The sequence below is a fragment of the Catharus ustulatus genome, chromosome 30 (genome assembly GCF_009819885.2).
Source record: "Catharus ustulatus isolate bCatUst1 chromosome 30, bCatUst1.pri.v2, whole genome shotgun sequence".
In the NCBI taxonomy this organism is placed as follows: Eukaryota; Metazoa; Chordata; class Aves; order Passeriformes; family Turdidae; genus Catharus; species Catharus ustulatus.
This window is the reverse complement of record NC_046250.1, coordinates 2,468,306-2,491,120: the sequence shown is the minus strand read 5'-3', so window position 1 is coordinate 2,491,120 and position 22,815 is coordinate 2,468,306. Positions and strand designations below refer to the sequence as shown.

Here is a 22,815-nt window from a genome sequence, read left to right as displayed (position 1 = left end):
AGATTCAGCCCCAGATTGGGGCGGGGAGGAGGCGGCCGAGAAGCCGCAGCTCGGGGCTGGCACCTCCCCAGCGCTGGGAGCCCCTCCCTGGCCTTGGCCCCGCTCGCCACCCCTGGCCCGGGATAAAAGGGCCCCGGGAGCAGCCTGGGCACGGCACAGCCGCTCCAGCCCCGCTCAGCAGCAGCTGCGCCTCAGCTCCAGCTCCTGCAGCAGCGCCGGGACCCGAGAGCAGCGATGGGTGAGGGAGGGAGTGTGCGCTGCTGGGCTGGGGACAGCGCTGGGCTGTCCCTGCTGTGTCCCTGCTGGGCTGGGGACAGCGCTGGGCTGTCCCTGCTGTGTCCCTGCTGGGCTGGGGACAGCGCTGGGCTGTCCCTGCTGTGTCCCTGCTGGGCTGGGGACAGCGCTGGGCTGCTGTGTCCCTGCTGTGCCTGGGGACAGCGCTGGGCTGCTGTGTCCCTGCTGTCCCTGATCTGTCCCTGCTGGGCCTGGGGACAGCGCTGGGCTGCTGGGCTGCTGTCCCTGCTGTGTCCCTGCTGTGTCCCTGCTGTCCCTGCTGTCCCTGTTCTGTCCCTGTTCTGTCCCTGCTGTCCCCGCTGTCCCTGTTCTGTCCCTGTTCTGTCCCTGCTTTGTCCCTGCTTTGTCCCTGTTCTGTCCCTGGTCTGTCCCTGTTCTGTCCCTGTTCTGTCCCTGCTCTGTCCCTGCTTTGTCCCTGTTCTGTCCCTGCTCTGTCCCTGCTCTGTCCCCTCCTGTCCTCTACAGGGTGACAGTTCTGTCCCCGGCTGTCCCTGCTCTGTCCCCTGCTGTGCTTTACGGGGTGACAGCTCTGTCCTCATCCCTGATCCGCCTTTGGGTGACAGCGCTTTCCCCTGCTGTCCCCGCTCTGTCCCCTCCTGTCCACTACAGGGTGACAGCTCTGTCCCCTCCTGTCCCTCTTCTGTCCCCGCTCTGTCCCCTCCTGTCCCCTCCCTGCTCTGGGGGGGTCCCCGAGGCTCTCAGGTGTCCCCCCAGAGTCCCCTCCCTCTCCCTGTCCCATCCCTGTCCCTGTCCCTGCTCTGTCCCCTCCTGTCCTCTACAGGGTGACAGCTCTGTCCCCATCCCTGATCCTATTCCTGTGTGACAGCTCTGTCCCCTCCTGTCCTTTATGGGGTGACAGCTATGTCCCCTCCTGTCCCCGCTCTTTCCCTGCTCTGTCCCCTCCTGTCCCCTGCTGTCATTTACGGGGTGACAGCTCTGTCGCCATCCCTGATCCGGCTCTGGGTGACAGCTCTGTCCCCTCCTGCCCTTGGTCTGTCCCTTTCCTGTCCCCTCCTGTCCCTGCTCTGGGGGTCCCCGAGGCTCTCAGGGTCCCCATCCCTGTCCCATCCCTGTCCCATCCCTGTCCCTGTCCCTGTCCCCTCCCTGTCCCTGTCCCCGCCATCCCCACCCTCTCCTGTCCCCGCTGTCCCCGCCAGCCCTGGGCTGTCCCCGGGGGTGTCCCCGCTGCTCCCTGGCCCGGGTGGGACCCTCTGGGCCGGGCTGGGTGACCCGGGCCAGGCCCGGGCTCACGGGGTCCCCTCTGCTCCCCCAGACAGGTGCAGAGCTCCGTGCTACGAGTTCCCCTCGTGCCCCGACGTGCTGAAAGGCGAGTGCTGGGCCGGGCCGTGCCGTGCCGTGCCGGGCTGGGCTGGGCTGGGCCGGGCTGGGCTGGGCCGGGCCGTGCCGTGCCGTGCCGGGCTGGGCTGGGCTGGGCTGAGCTGGGCTGGGCCGTGCCGTGCCGTGCCGTGCCGTGCCGTGCCGTGCCGTGCCGTGCCGTGCCGTGCTGGGCCGTGCCGTGCCGTGCCGTGCCGTGCCGGGATTTGGGGTTTTTGGGGTGCCCTGAGCTCAGGGTCTGTGCTCAGCCCCTTTCCCAGATCCCCCCCCCGGGTTGTTCCCGGCCCCAGGGCTGGGCTGGGATTGGGGGAATTTGGGATTTTTGGGGGGTCCTGAGCTCGGGGTCTGTGCTGAGCCCTTTCAGGAATTACCGGGAAATTCTCACAGATGATCCCGGATTTTTTGCCTGGGGTGATCCCAGATTTTGTCCCGGGTTGATCCCGGATTTACCCCGGATTTATTCCGAATTTTCCCCGGGTTGAGTCGGATTTTCCCCGGGTTGATCCCAGAGATTCAAATGAGTTGATCCCAGATTTCCCCTGGGTTGATCCCAGAGATTCTCCCGAATTTATCCCAGATTATCCCTGGGTTGATTCCGGATTTTCCCCGAGTTTGTAACAGATTTCCTTCGGGTTGATCCAGGATTCCTCCGAGGTTGATCCCGGCATTTCCCCAGGTTTATCCCAGATTTCCCCAGATTTATCCCAGATTTTCCCGGGTTTATCCCGGACTTCACCCGGGTTTATCCCACATTTCCCCCGGGTTTATCCCGAATTTCCCCCGGATTCATCCCAGATTTTACCCAGATTTATCCCATATTTTCCCCGGGTTCATCCCGGATTTTCCCCGGATTCATCCCAGATTTTCCCCAGGTTTATCCCGGATTTTCCCGGGTTTCTCCCAGATTTTTCCCCGAGTTTATCCCGGATTTTTCCCCGGTTTATCCCGAATTTCGCCCAGGTTTATCCCAGATTTTCCCGTGTTTTTCCCCGCTCAGCATCTCCCGGGAGCATCCCCAGGAAATCTCACCCCCCCAAACTCCTCCCGCCCCTTTCCCCACCCCACGGATTTTCTGTCCCATTCTCCCCTGCCCTCTTCGAGCGCGGTTTTTGTGTCCCCAGCCCCGAGGGAGGAGGTCGCCTACGTGACCTGCACCTACAGGAACACGGGCATCGAGCAGCCCGATTTCCTGGCCACCGTGGACCTCAACCCGCGCTCCTGCCACTACGGCCAGGTACGAGCGGGGCTCCCCGGGGCAGGGATCGCTGCCAGCCCCGGGCCTCGAGCTCTGGGGGCCGCCCGAGAGGAGGGAAAAGCTCCTGGGGACCCCCGGGTCGGGGGTTGGTCATGGAGAGGGGTCCGCAAAATTCGGGATTGTTCATGGAGAGGGATCCCCAAATCTGGGATTGTTCTCAGGGATCCGCAAAATTCGGGATTGTTCATGGAGAGGGATCCGCAAAATTCGGGATTGTTCATGGAGAGGGATCCCCAAAACTCGGGATTGTTCATGGAGAGGGATCCCAATATTCGGGATTGTTTATGGAGAGGGATCCGCAAAATTCGGGATTGTTCATAGAGAGGGATCCGCAAAATTCGGGATTGTTCATTGAGAGGGATCCGCAAAATTCGGGATTGTTCATGGAGAGGGATTCCCAAAATTCGGGATTGTTCTCAGGGATCCCAAAATTCGGGATTGTTCATAGAGAGGGATCCGCAAAATTCGGGATTGTTCTCAGGGATCCGCAAAATTCGGGATTGTTCATGGAGAGGGATCCGCAAAAATCGGGATTGTTCATGGAGAGGGATCCCCAAAATTCGGGATTGTTCTCAGGGATCCGCAAAATTCGGGATTGTTCTCAGGGATCCGCAAAATTCGGGATTGTTCATGGAGAGGGATCCGCAAAATTCGGGATTGTTCATGGAGAGGGATCCCCAAAACTCGGGATTGTTCATGGAGAGGGATCCCAATATTCGGGATTGTTTATGGAGAGGGATCCGCAAAATTCGGGATTGTTCATAGAGAGGGATCCGCAAAATTCGGGATTGTTCATTGAGAGGGATCCGCAAAATTCGGGATTGTTCATGGAGAGGGATTCCCAAAATTCGGGATTGTTCTCAGGGATCCCAAAATTCGGGATTGTTCATAGAGAGGGATCCGCAAAATTCGGGATTGTTCTCAGGGATCCGCAAAATTCGGGATTGTTCATGGAGAGGGATCCGCAAAAATCGGGATTGTTCATGGAGAGGGATCCCCAAAATTCGGGATTGTTCTCAGGGATCCCCAAAATTCGGGATTGTTCTCAGGGATCCCAAAATTCGGGATTGTTCATTGAGAGGGATCCGCAAAATTCGGGATTGTTCATGGAGAGGGATCCGCAAAATTCGGGATTGTTCATTGAGAGGGATCCGCAAAATTCGGGATTGTTCATGGAGAGGGATCCGCAAAATTCGGGATTGTTCATGGAGAGGGATCCCCAAAATTCGGGATTGTTCATAGAGAGGGATCCGCAAAATTCGGGATTGTTCATGGAGAGGGATCCGCAAAATTCGGGATTGTTCTCAGGGATCCGCAAAATTCGGGATTGTTCATGGAGAGGGATCCGCAAAATTCGGGATTGTTCATGGAGAGGGATCCGCAAAATTCGGGATTGTTCATGGAGAGGGATCCCAAAATTCGGGATTGTTCATAGAGAGGGATCCCAAAAATCTGGGATTGTTCATAGAGAGGGATCCGCAAAATTCGGGATTGTTCATGGAGAGGGATCCGCAAAATTCGGGATTGTTCTCAGGGATCCGCAAAATTCGGGATTGTTCATAGAGAGGGATCTCCAAATCCTGGGATTGTTCTCAGGGATCCCCAAATCTGGGATTGTTCATTGAGAGGGATCCCCAAAATTCGGGATTGTTCATGGAGAGGGATCCGCAAAATTCGGGATTGTTCTCAGGGATCCCCAAATTCGGGATTGTTCATGGAGAGGGATCCCAAAATTCGGGATTGTTCATTGAGAGGGATCCGCAAAATTCGGGATTGTTCATGGAGAGGGATCCGCAAAATTCGGGATTGTTCATGGAGAGGGATCCCCAAAACTCGGGATTGTTCATGGAGAGGGATCCCAAAATTCGGGATTGTTCATGGAGAGGGATCCCAAAATTCGGGATTGTTCATGGAGAGGGATCCGCAAAATTCGGGATTGTTCTCAGAGAGGGATCCCAAAATTCGGGATTGTTCATAGAGAGGGATCCGCAAAATTCGGGATTGTTCATGGAGAGGGATCCGCAAAATTCGGGATTGTTCATGGAGAGGGATCCGCAAAATTCGGGATTGTTCATGGAGAGGGATCCGCAAAATTCGGGATTCTTCATAGAGAGGGATCCCCAAATTCGGGATTGTTCATTGAGAGGGATCTCAAAATTCGGGATTGGTCATGGAGAGGGATCCGCAAAATTCGGGATTGTTCATGGAGAGGGATCCCAAAATTCGGGATTGTTCATGGAGAGGGATCCCAAAATTCGGGATTGTTCATGGAGAGGGATCCCAAAATTCGGGATTGTTCATGGAGAGGGATCCGCAAAATTCGGGATTATTCATTGAGAGGGATCCCAAAATTCGGGATTGTTCATGGAGAGGGATCTGCAAAATTCGGGATTGTTCATTGAGAGGGATCCGCAAAATTCGGGATTGTTCTCAGGGATCCCAAAATTCGGGATTGTTCATTGAGAGGGATCCGCAAAATTCGGGATTGTTCTCAGGGATCCGCAAAATTCGGGATTGTTCATAGAGAGGGATCCCCAAAATTCGGGATTGTTCATGGAGAGGGATCCCCAAAATTCGGGGTTGTTCATGGAGAGGGATCCGCAAAATTCGGGATTGGTCATGGAGAGGGATCCGCAAAATTCGGGATTGTTCATTGAGAGGGATCCGCAAAATTCGGGATTGTTCATGGAGAGGGATCCGCAAAATTCGGGATTGTTCTCAGGGATCCCAAAATTCGGGATTGTTCATTGAGGGGGATCCACAAAATTCGGGGATTGTTCATAGAGAGGGATCCGCAAAATTCGGGATTGTTCATGGAGAGGGATCCGCAAAATTCGGGATTGTTCATAGAGAGGGATCCGCAAAATTCGGGATTGTTCTCAGGGATCCCCAAAATTCGGGATTGTTCATGGAGAGGGATCCCAAAATCCGGGATTGTTCATGGAGAGGGATCCGCAAAATTCGGGATTGTTCATGGAGAGGGATCCGCAAAATTCGGGATTGTTCATGGAGAGGGATCCGCAAAATTCGGGATTGTTCTCAGGGATCCCCAAATCCCGGGATTGTTCCCAGCCCCTCTCCAGATCCCCCCAAATCCCAGAATCATTTCCAGCCCCTCTCCAGGGTCCCGAAATTCCAGATTCGCTCCCAGCATTTCTCCAGAGCTCCCCAAATCCCGGGATTGTTTCCAGCCCCTCCCCATCTCCCCCCATACCCCAGAGTCATTTCCAGCCCCTCTCCAGAGCTCTCTGAACCCCAGGATTGTTCCCAGCTCCTCTCCAGGATTCCCAAATCCCAGGATTGTTCCAAGACTGGGATCCCCAAATTCCGGGATTGTTCCCAACCCCTCCCCAGCTCCCCCCAAACCCCAGAATCGCTCCCAGCCCCTCTCCAGAGCTCTCTGAACCCCAGGATTGTTCCCAGTCACTCTCCAGGATCCCCAAATCCCCGGATCGTTCCCACACTGGGATCCCCAAATTCCAGACCCGTTTCGAACCCCTCTTGGTGCTCCCCAAATCCCGGGGTTGTTCCCAGCCCCTCTCCAGAGCTCTCTGAATCCCAGGAATATTCCCAACCCCTCTCCAAAATCTCCAAACCCCAGAATCTCTCCCAGCCCCTCCCCAGAGCTCTCTGAACCCCAGGATTCTTCCCAGTCGCTCTCCAGGGTCCCCAAATTCCCGGATTGTTCCCACACTGCGATCCCCAAATCCCACAACCTATCCTGGGATCCCCAAATTCCGGGATTGATCCCAACCCCTCTCCAGAATCTCTAAACCCCACAATCTCTCCCAGCCCCTCCCCATCTCCCCCAAACCCCAGAATCTCTCCCATCCCCTCCCCATCTCCCCCAAACCCCAGAATCTCTCCTGGGATCCCCAAACCCCAGAATCTCTCCCCATCTCCCCAACCCCCAGAATCTCTCCCATCCCCTCTCCCGAATTCCCAAACCCCAGAATCTCTCCCATCCCCTCTCCCGGATTTCCAACCCCCACAATCTCTCCCATCCCCTCTCCCGAATTCCCAAACCCCAGAATCTCTCCCGGATTTCCAAACCCCAGAATCTCTCCTGGGATCCCCAACCCCCAGAATCTCTCCCAGCCCGTCCCCATCTCCCCCAAACCCCAGAATCTCTCCCGGATTTCCAAACCCCAGAATCTCTCCTGGGATCCCCAATCCCCAGAATCTCTCCCAGCCCCTCCCCAGCTCCCCCCCAGCCCCCTCCCCGCTCCCGGCCCGGCTCGGCCCGGCTCGGCCCGGCCCGGCTGAGCCCCCTTGGCCGTGCCCAGGTCATCCACCGGCTGCCCATGCCCAACCTCAAGGACGAGCTGCACTGCGCGGGCTGGGCCGGCCCCGCCTGCGGCTGCTTCGACAGCGGCGCCGCGGCCAAAAGGACCAAGCTGGTGCTGCCCGGGCTCATCTCCTCCCGAATCTACGTGGTGGAGGTGGGGGCGCAGTGCCGGGCCCCGAGGATCTGCAAGGTGGGCACGGGGCGGGGGGCGGGGGAGCGGGGGGGTTGGGGGGTCGGGGGGAACGGGGATGGAGGGATGGGGAGATGAGAGGATGGGGAGAGGGAGGAAAGAATCCAGGGTTCCAGGATTCCAGGAAAAAAGGATTTAGAGATGGAAGGAAAGATTAATTCATGAATGGAATAATTCAAGGAAGGAATAATTCAATAAGGGATTAATTCAAGAAAGGATTAATTCGATAAAGGGATAATTAAAGGAAGGATTAATTTGATAAAGGATCAATTCAAGGAAGGAATAATTCAATTAAGGATGAATTCAATAAGGGATTAATTCAAGGAAGGGATGGAGAGAGGAAGGAAGGGTTCCAGGGTTCCAGGGTTCCAAGAAAGGAGGATTCAGGGGAGGATGGAAGGAGTAATTCAAGGAAGGAATAATTTCAGAAAGGATTAATTCAAGGAAGGATTAATTCGAGGAAGGATTAATTCAATAAGGGATTAATTCAAGAAAGGATTAATTCAAGGAAAGAGGGATCAATTCAAGGAAGGATCAATTTAATAAAGGATCAATTCAAGGAAGGATTAATTCAATAAAGGATGAATTCAACAAGGGATGAATTCAATAAGCGATTAATTCAATAAACGATTAATTCAATAAGGGATTAATTCAAGGAAGGGATGGAGAGAGGAAGGAAGGGTTCCAGGATTCCAAGATTCCAGGATTCCAGGAAAGGAGGATTTAGAGATGGACGGAAGGATCAATTCAAGAATGGAATAGTTCAAGGAAGGATCAATTCAATAAAGGATGAATTCAATAAGGGATTAATTCAAGGAAGGAAGGATTAAATCAATAAAAGATTAATTCAAGGGAGGAATAATGCAAGGAAGGAAGGAAGGAAGGATTCATTCAAGTAACGATTGATTCAAGAATGGAATAATTCAAGAAAGGATCAATTCAATAAGGGATTAATTCAAGAAAGGATTAATTCAAGGAAGGATTAATTTGATAAAGGATTAATTCAAGGAAGGATCAATTCAATAAAGGATGAATTCAATAAGGGATTAATTCAAGGAAGGGATGGAGAGAGGAAGGAAGATTTCCAGGGTTCCAGGATTCCAGGAAACGATGATTTAGAGAAGGAAGGAAGGATCAATTCAAGGAAGGATCAATTCAATAAAGGATGAATTCAATCAGGGATTAATTCAAAGAAGGATGGAGAGAGGAAGGAAGAATTCCAGAATTCCAGGGAATGAGGATTCAGAGAAGGAAGGAAGGATTAATTCAAGGAAGGATCAATTCAATCAAGGATGAATTCAATAAGGGATCAATTCAAGGAAGGATTGATTCAATAAGGGATTGATTCAAGGAAGGATTAATTCAAGGAAGGAAGGATTAGTTCAAGAAATTATTTTTTCAAGGAAGGAATAATGCGAGGAAGGAAGGATTAATTCAAGTAACGATCAATTCAAGAATGGATTAATTCAAGGAAGGATCAATTCAATAAAGGATTAATTCAAGGAAGGATGAATTGAAGGAAGGATTAATTTAATAAAGGATCAATTCAAGGAAAGAGGGATTAATTCAAGGAAGGATCAATTCAAGGAAAGAGGGATTAATTCAAGGAAGGATCAATTCAAGGAAAGAGGGATTAATTCAAGGAAGGAAGGATTAAATCAATAAAGGATTAATTCAAGGAAGGAATAATGCAAGGAAGGAAGGATTCATTCAAGGAACGATTCATTAAAGGAAGGATTGATTAAGATAGAATTAGTTCAAGGAAGGAAGGATTAATCCAAGGAAGGATGAATTCAAGGACAGATTCGTTAAAGAAAGAAAGGATTAATTCAAGAATGGATTAATTCAAGAATGGATTAATTCAATAAATCATTAATCCAAGGAAGGATGAATTCAAGGAACGATTCATTAAAGGAAGGAAGGATTAGTTCAAGGAAGGAAGAAAGGATCAGTTCAAGGAGAGATTAATTCAAGGAAGGAAGGAAAGATGAATTCAGGGATGGAAGGATTAATTCAGGAAAGGATTAATTCAATAAAGGATTAATTCTAGAAAGGATTAATTAACGGAAGCAGCCATTCAAGATGGGTTTGATTCAAAGAAGGAAGGAAGGATTAAATCCAGGAAGGATTAAATCAAGGCAGGATTAATTCAAGGAAGAAAGGAAGGATGAATTGAAGGAAGGATGAATTGAAGGAAGGATGAATTGAAGGAAGGATGAATTGAAGGAAGGATTTAATGAAGGAAGGATGAATTGAAGGAAGGATTAGTTCAAGGAAATATTAATTCAAGGCAAGATTAATTCAAGGAAGGATTAATAAATGGAAGGAAGGATTAATTCAAGGCAGGATTGATTCAAGGAAGAAAGGAAGGATGAATTCAAGGCAGGATGAATTGAAGGAAGGATGAATTCAAGAAAGGAAGGAAGGAATCATTAGTTCAAGGAAGGATTAATTCAAGGCAGGATGAACTCAAGCAGGATTAATTAATAAAAGTCAGGATGAACTCAAGCAGGATTAATTAATAAAAGCCAGGATGAATCCAAGCAGGATGAATCAACACAACCAGGAGCCCCCGGCAGCGCGGGCTGAGGCTGCCGCTGATTTTTGCAGATGATTGAGCCCGTGGATGTGTTCTGGAAGTGCAACAAGGGTTACCTGGCTGTGAGCCACGCCCTGCCCAACGGGGACATCCTGATCGCCAACATGGGCGACCCTGCTGGCAACGGCAAAGGTGAGAGAGGGGCCGGGGCGGAATCAACAATGACTGAGAGAGTGGGAGTGAATTAACAATGATTGAGAGAGATCGGGGCTGGATTAACAATGATTGAGAGATCGGGGCTGGATTAACAATGATTGAGATCGGGGCTGGATTAACAATGATTGAGAGATCGGGGCTGAATCAACAATGATTGAGAGATCGGGGGTGAATTAACAATGATTGAGAGATCGGGGCTGGATTAACAATGATTGAGAGATCGGGGCTGAATTAACAATGATTGAGAGATCGGGAGTGAATTAACAATGATTGAGAGATCGGGGCTGAATTAACAATGATTGAGAGATCGGGGCTGAATTAACAATGATTGAGAGATCGGGAGTGAATTAACAATGATTGAGAGATCGGGGCTGGATTAACAATGATTGAGAGATCAGGGCTGGATTAACAATGATTGAGAGATCGGGGCTGAATTAACAATGATTGAGAGATCGGGGCTGGATTAACAATAACTGAGAGAATTCCCTGGAATTTAATTCCCAATTCCCTGAGAGAATTCCCATTTCCCTGTCAGAATTTCCATTAATTCAATCCCATTTCCCTGCACAGAATTCCCATTAATTCCCATTAATTCCCATTAATTCCCATTAATTCCCATCAATTCCAATTTCCCCGTTCAGAATTCCCATTTCCCTGCCACAATTCCCATTAATTCCCGTTAATTCCCATTAATTCCCATTTCCCCACCCAGAATTCCCATTAATTCCCATTAATTCCCATTAACTCCCATTAATTCCCATTAATTCCCATTTCCCCTCCCAGAATTCCCATCAATTCCCGTTAATTCCCATTAATTCCCATTAATTCCCATTTCCCCTCCCAGAATTCCCATTAATTCCCATTAATTCCCATTAATTCCCATTATTTCCCGTTAATTCCCTTTAATTCCCATTAATTCCCATTTCCCCTCCCAGAATTCCCATTAATTCCCATTAATTCCCATTTCCCCTCCCATAATTCCCATTAATTCACATTAACTCCCATAAATTCCCATTTCCGGTCACAATTCCCATTTCCCTGCCCAGATTTCCCAATTCCCCAACCACAATCCCCATCGATCCCCATAAATCCCAACCCAGAATTCCCATTTTTTTCCCGTTTTTTCCCCCATTAACTCCCACCCATCCTCATCAATCCCCATTTCCCCCCATTTTTTCTCTATTTCCCCTCATTTCCCATCCATTTTCTCCCATTTTTCCCCATTTCCCCATTCCCAAATTTCCATTTTTTCCTCGTTTTCCCCCCCATTTTTTCCCCATTTTCCCCGTTTTCTCCCAATTTCTTCCCCCTTTTTTCTGTTTTTCCTCCTTTTTTCCTTTTATTTTTCCAATTTTTCCCCCTATTTCCCCCCATTCCCCCCCCCATTTCCCACTCATTTTCTTCCCTATTTTCCCCATATTTTTCCCATTTTTTCTCCCCATTTTTCCCCATTTCCCCCCATTCCCCCCATTTTTTCCCATTTTTTACTCCTTTTCTCCTTTTATTTTTCCCCATTTTTCCCCATTTTTTCCCCATATTTTCCCCATTTTCCCCATTTTCCCCTCATTTTCCCCCATATTTTCCCCATTTCTTCCCCATTTCTTCCCCCTTTTTTCCTTTTATTTTTCCAATTTTTCCCCCTATTTCCCCCCCATTTCCCCCCATTTCCCACTCATTTTCTTCCCTATTTTCCCCATTTTTTTCCCATTTTTTCTCCCCATTTCTCCCCATTTTCCCCCATTTTTCCTGTTTTTCCTCCTTTTTTCCTTTTATTTTTCCCTTTTTTCCCCATTTTCCCCCATTTTTTCCCCATTTTCCCTATTTTTTCCCTATTTTTTCCCCATTTTTTTCCTTTTCCCCCGTTTTCCCCCCATTTTCCCCATTTTTTCCCTGTTTTCCCCCCAATTTCTCCCCATTTTTCCCCTATTTCCCCCTCGTTTTCCTCCATTTTTTCCCCATTTTTCCTTTTATTTCCCCATTTTTTTCCCCATTTTTTCCCCATTTCCCCCCATTCCCAAATTCCCTTTTTTTCCCCCATTTTTCCCCATTTTTTCCCTGTTTTTCCCCCTTTTTTCCTTTTATTTTTCCATTTTCCCCCCATTTTCCCCCATATTTTCCCCATTTTTCCCCCCTTTTTGCTTTTATTTTTCCCCAATTTTTCCCCATATTTCCCCATTTTTTCCCCCATTTTCCCCCTTTTTTCCTTTTCTTTTCCCATTTTTTCCCCATTTTTCTCCATATTTTCCCCATTTTCTCCCAATTTCTCCCCATTTTTCCCCCCTTTTTTCCTTTTATTTTTCCATTTTTCCCCCCATTTTTTCCCATTTTTTCCTCTTTTTCCCCCTTTTTTCATTTTATTTTCCAATTTTTCCCTCAATTTTCCCCCCCATTTCCCCCCATTTTTCCCCATTTCTTCCCCATTTTCCCCCTTTTTTCCTTTTATTTTTCCAATTTTTCCCCCATTCCCCCCCATTTCCCCCCAATTTCTCCCCCATTTCCCCCCATATTTCCCTCATTTTCCCCCATATTTTCCCCCATATTTCCCCCAATTTTTCCCATTTCTTCCCCATTTTTTCCTGTTTTTCCCCCTTTTTTCCTTTTATTTTCCCATATTTTCCCCATTTTTCCCCCATTTTCCCCATTTTTTCCTGTTTTTTCCCCATTTCTTCCCCATATTTCCCCCATTTTTTCCCCATTCCCCTCCACCCCCCATTCACCCCCCCCCCGTTTGTCCCCGCCGTGTCCCCGCCGTGTCCCCGCCGTGTCCCCAGGTGGCTTCGTGGTGCTGGACGGGGCCACCTTGGAGCTGAAGGGCAACTGGGAGGGCGAGTGCGAGACCCCCGCGAGTGGCCACGACTTCTGGGCCAAGGCTCGGCTGAAGGCGCTGGTGAGCTCGGCCGGGCTGGTGCCCAAAGTGGCCGGGAGGGGCTTCAGCCCCGAGGACTTCCACAAAGGTGGGGACACAAGGGGACAACAGGGGACACCGAGGGGACACAAAGCGGGGGGACAAAGGGGAGACAAAGGGGGGGACAGAAAGGGGACACCAAGGGGGGACACTCGGAAGGGGTTGGGGACAGCCAGAGGGGGTTGGGGACACAAAGTGGGGACAGAAAGGGGGGACATAAGGGGGGACACAAAGGGGGGGGACAAAGGGGGGGGACAAAGGGGGGGCAGAAAGAGGGGATTTGGGACACCCAGAGGGGGTTGGGGACACCTAGAGGGGAGTGGGGACACAAAGAGGGGATTTAGGGACACAAAGGGGGAGTTGGGGACACTCAGAGGGGATTTGGGACAGCCAATGGGGGTTGGGGACACTCAGAGGGGGTTGGGGACACAAAGAGGGGGTTGGGGACAGCCAGAGGAGGTTGAGGACAGCCAGAGGGGGTTTGGGACACCTAGAAGAGGCTGGGGACACTCAAAAGGGGACTGGGGACACTCAGAGGGGATTCGGGACAGCCAGAGGGGGTTGGGGACAGCCAGAGGGGGTTGGGGACACTCAGAGGGGATTGGGGACACAAAGAGGGGGTTGGGGACATCCAGAGGGGGTTGGGGACAGCCAGAGGGGTTGGGGACACTCAGAGGGGGTTGGGGACACCTAGAGGGGGTTGGGGACACAGAGAGGGGAGTGGGGACACAGAGAGGGGAGTGGGGACACTCAGAGGGGGTTGGGGACACCCAGAGGGGGTTGGGGACACTCAGAAAGGGGACTGGGGACATCCAGAGGGGCTGGGCTCGGCTGCTCCCCAATTTCTCCGAGTTCTGCATTGCCCGATTTTCCCCCTCCCCGAATTCTGTTTCTCAATTCCCCAAATCCCGACATTCCCAATTCCCAATACCTGATATTTCCCAATTCCTCCTCCCCAAATCCCGCATTCCCAATTCCCCAAACCCCGACATTCCCCATTTATTTTCTCCCCAAACCCCGACATTTCCCCAATTCCCCCTCCCCAAATTTCTCATTTTCCCGCATTTCCTCATTCCCAAATTCCTCAAATCCCGCATTTCCCCCTCCCCAAACCCGACATTCCCAATTCCCCAAACCCCGACAATTCCCAATTCCCCCTTCCCAAATCCCGAATTTCTCATTCCCAATTCCTCAAATCCCGACATTTCCCCCTCCTCAAACCCCGACATTCCCCAATTTTTTTTCTCCCCAAAATCCCCGACAATTCCCAAATACCCCTCCCCAAATTCCGACATTCCCAATTCCCTGATATTTCCCGATTTCCCTCCCCAAATCCCGCATTTCCCCCTCGCTGTCCCTCGCTGTCCCTCCCTGTCCCCTCCCTGTCCCCTCCCTGTCCCCCCCTGTCCCTCCCTGTCCCTCCCTGTCCGCCCCTGTCCCTCCCTGTCCCCGTGTCCCCTCCCTGTCCCTCCCCGTCCCTCCCTGTCCCTCCCTGTCCCCTCCCCGTCCCTCCCTGTCCCTCCCTGTCCCCTCCCTGTCCCTCCCTGTCCCTCCCTATCCCCTCCCTGTCCCTCGCTGTCCCCGTGTCCCCTCACTGTCCCCTCCCTGTCCCCAGGGGTGTTCGGCCGCCGCCTGCACGTGTGGGACTTGTCGTGCCGCAGCCTCACGCAGTGCTTCGACCTGGGCGAGGATTCTCTGCCGCTCACCGTGCGCTTCCTGCACGGCCCCGACGCCGCCGAGGGCTACGTGGGCTGTGCCCTGAGCGGGGCCATCTTCCGCTTCTACAAGGGCTGCGAGGCGAGTGCGAGCCGCGGCGGGGAGCGGGGGGACGGGGGGACGGGGGTGGGGTACGGGGATACAGGGATGGGATCAATGGGATGGGATCAATGGGATGGGATGGGATCAATGGGATGGGATGGATGGGGTGGGATGGGATGGGATGGGATGGATGGATGAGGGCTACGTGGGCTGTGCCCTGAGCGGGGCCATCTTCCGCTTCTACAAGGGCTGCGAGGCGAGTGCGAGCCGCGGCGGGGGGACGGGGGGACGGGGGGACGGGGGTGGGGTACGGGGATACAGGGATGGGATACAGGGATGGGATCAATGGGATGGGATACAGGGATGGGATGGGATGGATGGATGAGGGCTACGTGGGCTGTGCCCTGAGCGGGGCCATCTTCCGCTTCTACAAGGGCTGCGAGGCGAGTGCGAGCCGCGGCGGCGGGCCCGGGGGGCGGGGGGACGGGGGTGGGGTACGGGGATACAGGGATGGGATCAATGGGATGGGATGGGATGGGATGGGATCAATGGGATGGGATGGGATCAATGGGATGGGATGGGATGGGATCAATGGGATGGGATGGGATGGGATGGGATGGGATGGGATGGGATGGGATCAATGGGATGGGATACAGGGATGGGATCAATGGGATGGGATGGGATGGGATGGGATGGGATGGGATGGGATCAATGGGATGGGATGGGATGGGATCAATGGGATGGGATACAGGGATGGGATACAGGGATGGGATGGGATGGGATGGGATGGGATCAATGGGATGGGATCAATGGGATGGGATACAGGGATGGGATGGGATGGGATGGGATAAAGGGATGGGATAATGGGATGGGGTGGGATGGGATCAATGGGATGGGATGGGATGGGATCAATGGGATGGGATACAGGGATGGGATGGGATCAATGGGATGGGATGGGATACAGGGATGGGATGGGGTGGGATGGGATAAAGGGATGGGATAATGGGATGGGGTGGGATGGGATAAAGGGATGGGATAATGGGATGGGGTGGGATGGGATCAATGGGATGGGATGGGATGGGATCAATGGGATGGGATGGGATGGGATCAATGGGATGGGATGGGATCAATGGGATCAATGGGATGGGATGGGATCAATGGGATGGGATGGGGACAGGAACGGGATCCAGATGGGACCGGGACAGGGATGGGATCGGGGCTTGAACAGGGACCCAGATGAGCCCTTTGTGCCCCAGATTGGGACCGGGATGGGATTGGGACCGAGATGAGCTCGTTGTGTCCTGGATCGGGATCGGGAAGGGATGGGATGGGGTCAGGGATAGGATCAGGATGGGACCGGGATGAGCTCGTTGTGCCCCGGATCAGAGCCGGGATGGGATTGGGACAGAGTTGGGATCGGGACAGAGTTGGGATCGGGACCGGGCTGAGCTCGTTGTGTCCTGGATTTGGATCGGGATGGGATCAGGACAGAGATGGGATCGGGATCGGGGCTTGAACAGGGACTGAGATGAGCCCGCTGTGCCCTGGGTCGGGATCGGGATGGGACCGGGACAGGGATGGGATCTGGACCAGGATGGGATTGGGATGAGTTCAAGACCGGGCTGAGCTCGTTGTGCCCCGGATTGGGACCGGGAAGGGGTCGGGACAGGGATGGGAACGGGATCGGGGCTTGAACAGGGACCGGAATGAGCCCTTTGTGCCCCGGATTGGGACCGGGATGGGATCGGGACCGGGGCTGTGACAGGGATGGATCGGGATCGGGATCGCGATGGTCCCGTCGGTCCCGGCCCGGCTCGGCCCGGCTCGGGTGACCCCGCTCGCTGTCCCGTGCAGAGAGAGAACTGGGCCGTGGAGGAGGTGATCCGGATCCCGGCCAAGGACGTGTCGGGCTGGATCATGCCCAAGATGCCAGGTCCGGCTGGGGCCGGGGGGGTCGGGGCGGGTCGGGGGGTTCCGGCCCCATGGGTGACCCCAAATCCTGCTGGGTGACCCCAAATCCTGTCTGACCCTAAATCCTGACTGACCCCAATTCCTGCTGGGTGACCCCAAATCCTGACTGACCCCAAATCCTGACTGATCCCAAATCCTGCCTGACCCCAAATCCTTCTGGGTGATCCCAAATCCTGACTGACCCCAGAGCCTGACTGACCCCAAATCCTGTTGGGTGATCCCAAATACTGACCCCAAATTCTGTTTGACCCCAAATCGTGACTGATCCCAAATCCTGCCTGACCCCAAATCGTGACTGACCCCAAATCCTGCTAGGTGACCCCAGAACCTGCTGAGTGACCCCAAATCCTGACTGACCCCAAATCCTGCTGGGTGATCCCAAATTCTGCTTGACCCAAATGTTGGCTGACCCCAAACCTTGCTTTATCCCAAATCCTACCTGATCCCAAATCCTGCTGGGTGATCCCAAATGTCGGCTGACCCCAAATCCTGATTGACCCCAAATCCTGCTGACCCCAAATCCTACCTTACCCCAATCCCCCCCATCCCCTCTCCTCTCTCCCCCCTGCTCCCCCATCCCTGACCCCCCTGTCCCCTCAGCCTTCATCGCCGACCTCATCATCAGCCCGGACGATCGGTTCCTGTTCGTGTGCAATTGGCTGCACGGGGACATCCGCCAGTACGAGCTGGCCAGGAACTGCAAGCCCCGGCTGGTGGGGCAGGTGAGGGGCAGCCCCTGGGCCGGGGGGCGAGCGGGGCCAGCGGGGCCAGTGCCGGGCAAGGCTGCGGGGCCAGTGCCGGGCAAGGCTGCGGGGCCAGTGCCGGGCAAGGCTGCGGGGCCAGTGCCGGGCAAGGCTGCGGGGCCAGTGCCGGGCAAGGCTGCGGGGCCAGTGCCGGGCAAGGCTGCGGGGCCAGTGCCGGGCAAGGCTGCGGGGCCAGTGCCGGGCAAGGCTGCGGGGCCAGTGCCGGGCAAGGCTGCGGGGCCAGTGCCGGGCAAGGCTGCGGGGCCAGTGCCGGGCAAGGCTGCGAGCCCGCCGTGCCTTGCAGGTGTTCGTGGGGGGCAGCATCCTGCGAGGGGGCCCCGTCAGCGTCTGCAGGGACGAGGAGCTCAAGGGGCAGCCGGAGCCGCTGGTGGTCAAGGTGGGGGGGGAGGAAATGGGGAGGGGGGGATGGGGAGGGGGAGGGGGGAAATGGGGAGGGGGCTCTGTGTGATCGCCGGAGTGAGTCACAGGCTGTGTGTGCCAGTGCCCCCAGTGCTCCCAGTCCGTGTGTCCCAGTGCCCCCAGTACCCCCAGTGCCTCCAACCCCTGTCCCAGTGCTCCCAGTGCCCCCAGTGTCTCTGGTCCATATAACAGCACTCCCAGTAAGCGCAGTCCGTGTGTCCCAGTGTCCTCGGTCCTGTGTTCCAGTGTCCCCAGTGCTCCCAGTGTCCTCAGTCCACGTGTCCCAGTGTCCCCAGTGCTCCCAGTGTCACCAGTGCCCCTAGTCCATGTCCCAGCACTCCCAGCCCGTGTCCCCAGCCCCCAGCCTGTGCCCCAGTGCTCCCAGTGTCCTCAGTCCGTGTCCCAGTGCTCCCAGTGCTCCCAGTGTTCTCAGTCCACGTGTCCCAGTACTGCCAGTGCCCCCAGTCCGTGTGTCCCAGTGCTCCCAGTGCTCCCAGTGCCTCCAGTCCGTGTGTCCCAGTGCTCCCAGTCCACATATCCCAGCCCCACCAGTGTCCCCAGTCCATCTCCCACCGCTCCCAGTAAGCCCAGCCCGTGTGTCCCAGTGCTCCCAGTGCCCCTAGTCCATGTCCCAGTGCTCCCAGTATCCCCAGTGTCCTCAGTCCACGTGTCCCAGTACTCCCAGTGCTCCCACTGCCCCTAGTCCATGTCCCAGTGCTCCCAGTGCTCCCAGTGTCCCCAGTGCTCCCAGTCCGTGTGTCCCAGTGCTCCCAGTGCTCCCAGTGGCCCCAGCCGCAGTCCCACTGCTCCCAGTGGCCCTAGTCCATATCCCAGTGCCCCCAGTCCGTGTGTCCCAGTGCTCCCAGCACTCCCAGTAAGCCCAGTCCGTGCCCTAGCCCCACCAGTGCCCCCAGTGCCCCCAGTGCTCCCAGTGTCCTCAGTCCACGTGTCCCAGTACTCCCAGCTCTCCCAGTGCCCCCAGTGTCCCCAGTGCCCCCAGTCCGTCTCCCAGCGCTCCCAGTGTCCCCCGTGCCCCTAGTCCATGTCCCAGTGCTCCCAGTAAGCGCAATCCGTGTGTCCCAGTGTCCCCAGTGCTCCCAGTGTCCTCAGTCTGCGTATCCCAGTGCCCCCAGTTCCCCCAGCCCGTGTCCCAGTGCTCCCAGTGCTCCCAGTGTCCTCAGCCCGTGTGTCTCAGCCCCACCAGTGCCCCCAGCGCTCCCAGTACCTCCAGTCCGTGTATCCCAGCACTCCCAGTAAGCCCAGTCTGTGTGTCCCAGTGCCCCCAGTGTCCCTAGTCCATGTCCCAGTTCCCCCAGTCCGTGTGTCCCAGCGCTCCCAGTTCCCCCAGTGCCCCCAGTCCGTGTGTCCCAGCGCTCCCAGTTCCCCCAGTAAGCCCAGTCCGTGTGTCCCAGCGCTCCCAGTTCCCCCAGTGCCCCCAGTCCGTGTGTCCCAGCGCTCCCAGTTCCCCCAGTCCGTGTGTCCCAGCGCTCCCAGTTCCCCCAGTGCTCCCAGTCCGTGTGTCCCAGCGCTCCCAGTTCCCCCAGTAAGCCCAGTCCGTGTGTCCCAGTGCTCCCAGTTCCCCCAGTAAGCCCAGTCCGTGTGTCCCAGCGCTCCCAGTTCCCCCAGTGCCCCCAGTCCGTGTGTCCCAGCGCTCCCAGTTCCCCCAGTGCCCCCAGCCCGTGTGTCCCAGCGCTCCCAGTTCCCCCAGTAAGCCCAGTCCGTGTGTCCCAGCGCTCCCAGTTCCCCCAGTGCTCCCAGTCCGTGTGTCCCAGCGCTCCCAGTGCCCCCAGTCCGTGTGTCCCAGCGCTCCCAGTTCCCCCAGTAAGCCCAGTCCGTGTGTCCCAGTGCTCCCAGTTCCCCAGTAAGCCCAGTCCGTGTGTCCCAGCGCTCCCAGTTCCCCCAGTGCCCCCAGTCCGTGTGTCCCAGCGCTCCCAGTTCCCCCAGTGCCCCCAGTCCGTGTGTCCCAGCGCTCCCAGTTCCCCCAGTAAGCCCAGTCCGTGTCTCCCAGCGCTCCCAGTTCCCCCAGTGCTCCCAGTCCGTGTGTCCCAGCGCTCCCAGTTCCCCCAGTAAGCCCAGTCCGTGTGTCCCAGCGCTCCCAGTTCCCCCAGTGCCCCCAGTCCGTGTGTCCCAGCGCTCCCAGTTCCCCCAGTAAGCCCAGTCCGTGTGTCCCAGCGCTCCCAGTTCCCCCAGTCCGTGTGTCCCAGCGCTCCCAGTTCCCCCAGTAAGCCCAGTCCGTGTGTCCCAGCGCTCCCAGTTCCCCCAGTAAGCCCAGGCCGTGTGTCCCAGCGCTCCCAGTTCCCCCAGTAAGCCCAGTCCGTGTGTCCCAGCGCTCCCAGTTCCCCCAGTAAGCCCAGTCCGTGTGTCCCAGCGCTCCCAGTTCCCCCAGTGCCCCCAGTCCGTGTGTCCCAGCGCTCCCAGTTCCCCCAGTTCCCCCAGTCCGTGTGTCCCAGCGCTCCCAGTTCCCCCAGTAAGCCCAGCCCGTGTGTCCCAGCGCTCCCAGTTCCCCCAGTAAGCCCAGTCCGTGTGTCCCAGTGCAAGCGCGTGTTCGGCGGCCCCGCCTCGCTGCAGCTGAGCCTGGACGGGAAGCGGCTCTACGTGACCAACTCCTTCTACAGCACCTGGGACCGCCAGTTCTACCCCAGCCTGATCAAGTGAGAGCTGGGGCTGAGCTCAGCCCAGCTGGGCTCGGCCTAAGGGGGTCCGGCCTGGCAGGGTTTGGGGGGAAAAGTCACCCTGAGCTGGTCCTGAAGCGGTTCTGGGGGGTAAAACTGAGACTAAACCGGTCCTGGGGGGGAAAACTGAGACTAAACCGGTCCTGGGGGGGAAAAACTGAGCCTAAACCAGTCCTGGGGGGGATAAACTGAGACTAAACCAGTCCTGGGGGGGATAAACTGAGCCTAAACCGGTCCTGGGGGGGATAAACTGAGACTAAACCGGTCCTGGGGGGATAAACTGAGACTAAACCAGTTCTGGGGGGTAAAACTGAGCCTAAACCAGTCCTGGGGGGGATAAACTGAGCCTAAACCGGTCCTGGGGGGGATAAACTGAGCCTAAACCGGTCCTGGGGGGGATAAACTGAGACTAAACCGGTCCTGGGGGGGATAAACTGAGCCTAAACCAGTCCAGAGGGAAAAAACAGATCCTGAGCCCGTCCTAAACCAGTTCAGGGGGAATTTGGGGGTTAAAGCTGCCCCTGAGCCTCGCCCACCCATCCCTGGGATTTGTCCCCAATCCCCCCAATCCCCCCCAATCCCCTCAATCCCCCCCAATCCCCCCATTTTCCCCATTTTCCCCAATTCTCCCCAATCCCCCCAATCCCCCCCAATCCCCCCCAACACCCCTATTTCCCCCAATCCCCTCAATCCTCTCATTGTCCTCATTTTCCCCAATTCTCCCCATTATCCCCAATCCCCCCCAATCCTCTCATTATCCCCAATTCCCCCAAATCCCCCCCTTGTTCCCATTTTCCCCAAATCCTCCCAATCCCCCCCAATTCTCCCCATTTTCCCCAATTTTCCCCAATCCCCCCCTGTTCCCCAATCCCCCCATTATTCCCAATCCCCCCAATCCCCTCAATCCTCTCATTGTCCTCATTTTCCCCAATTTTTCCTATTTTCCCCAATCCCCCCAATCCCCCCAATCCCCCCCTTGTTCCCATTATCCCAAATCCCCCCCATTTTCCCCAATCCCCTCAATCCTCTCATTGTTCCCATTTTCCCCAATTTTCCCCATTTTCCCCAATCCCCCCCAACCCCCCAATCCTCTCCTTGTCCCCATTTTCCCCAATCCCCCCCAATCCCCCCAATTCCCCCTTGTTCCCATTTTCCCCAATTCCCCCCATTATCCCAAATCCCCCCCAATCTCCCCAATCCCCCAAATCCCCCCATTATTCCCAATCCCCCCCAACCCCCCCTTGTTCCCAATTATCCCCAATCCCCCCAATCCCCCCAATCCCCCCAATCCCCCCAATCCCCCTCAATCCCCCCCTTGTTCCCATTTCCCCAATCCCCCCATTTTCCCCAATTCCCCCAATCCTCTCATTGTCCCCATTATTCCCAATCCCCCACAATCCCCCCCTTGTTCCCCTTTCCCCAATCCCCCCCATTATCCCCAATCCCCCCAATCCCTCCAACCCCCCCATTTTCCCAAATCCCCCCATTTTCCCCATTTCCCCCCAATCCCCCCATTATTCCCAATCCCCCCCAATCCCCCCCTTGTCCCCGTTGTCCCCAATCCCCCCCTTGCCCCCATTGTCCCCCAATCCCCCCAATCCCCCCAATCCCCCCTTGTCCCCATTGTCCCCAATCCCCCCCTTGTCCCCATTATCCCCAAATCCCCCCCTTGTTCCCATTGTCCCCAACCCCCCCCTTGTCCCCATGTCCCCATTACCCCAAATCCCCCCCATTATTCCCCACCCCCACGGCCGTGTGCCCCCCAGGGAGGGCTCGGTGATGCTGCAGCTCGATGTGGACACGGACAAGGGCGGGCTGGCCGTGAACAAAAACTTCCTGGTGGACTTCGGCAAGGAGCCGCACGGGCCGTGCCTGGCGCACGCCGTTCGCTTCCCCGGCGGCGACTGCAAATGCGAACCGCTGGCCTAAGGGGGCGAGCCCGGAGCGCCCGCGAGCCCGGAGCGCCCGCGAGCCCGGAGCGCCCGCGAGCCCGGCCCGAGCTGCGCTGGGCTGGGGGAGAGGGATGGGGGGACACGGGGTGGGGGGACACGGGGTGGGGGTGGTGGGATTGCAGATTTGGGGGGTGCGGGGTGGTGGGATCCAAGTTTGGGGGGTGGTGGGTGGTGGGATTGCAGATTTGGGGTGTCCATGGGGATGGGGATTCTGGTTTTGGGGTTGGGGATTCCAAATTTGGGGTCCCCTGGGTGATGGGATTGGGGGGATTCTGGA

General features: G+C 55.4%; 1 protein-coding gene across 1 annotated transcript; it reads left to right on the top strand.

The window, feature by feature from the left end:
* Positions 1-234: 234 nt before the first annotated feature.
* Positions 235-22,515, top strand: LOC117008624 (methanethiol oxidase-like). Its single transcript, XM_033082598.1, has 12 exons — positions 235-238; positions 1,568-1,621; positions 2,751-2,863; positions 7,171-7,362; positions 9,973-10,093; positions 12,889-13,071; positions 14,638-14,819; positions 16,635-16,713; positions 17,352-17,473; positions 17,799-17,891; positions 20,447-20,565; positions 22,353-22,515. Exons 1-12 carry the CDS (start codon positions 235-237, stop codon positions 22,513-22,515), a joined length of 1,425 nt encoding a protein of 474 aa, XP_032938489.1.
* Positions 22,516-22,815: the final 300 nt, after the last annotated feature.

What these genes read in the sequence shown, in the direction of transcription:
- LOC117008624 (XM_033082598.1), top strand. An exon ending in GCTCCTGCCACTACGGCCAG is followed by an intron (nt 2,864 to 7,170) that starts GTACGAGCGGGG and finishes GGCCGTGCCCAG; the next exon opens with GTCATCCACCGGCTGCCCAT. An exon ending in CCCTGCTGGCAACGGCAAAG is followed by an intron (nt 10,094 to 12,888) that starts GTGAGAGAGGGG and finishes CCGTGTCCCCAG; the next exon opens with GTGGCTTCGTGGTGCTGGAC.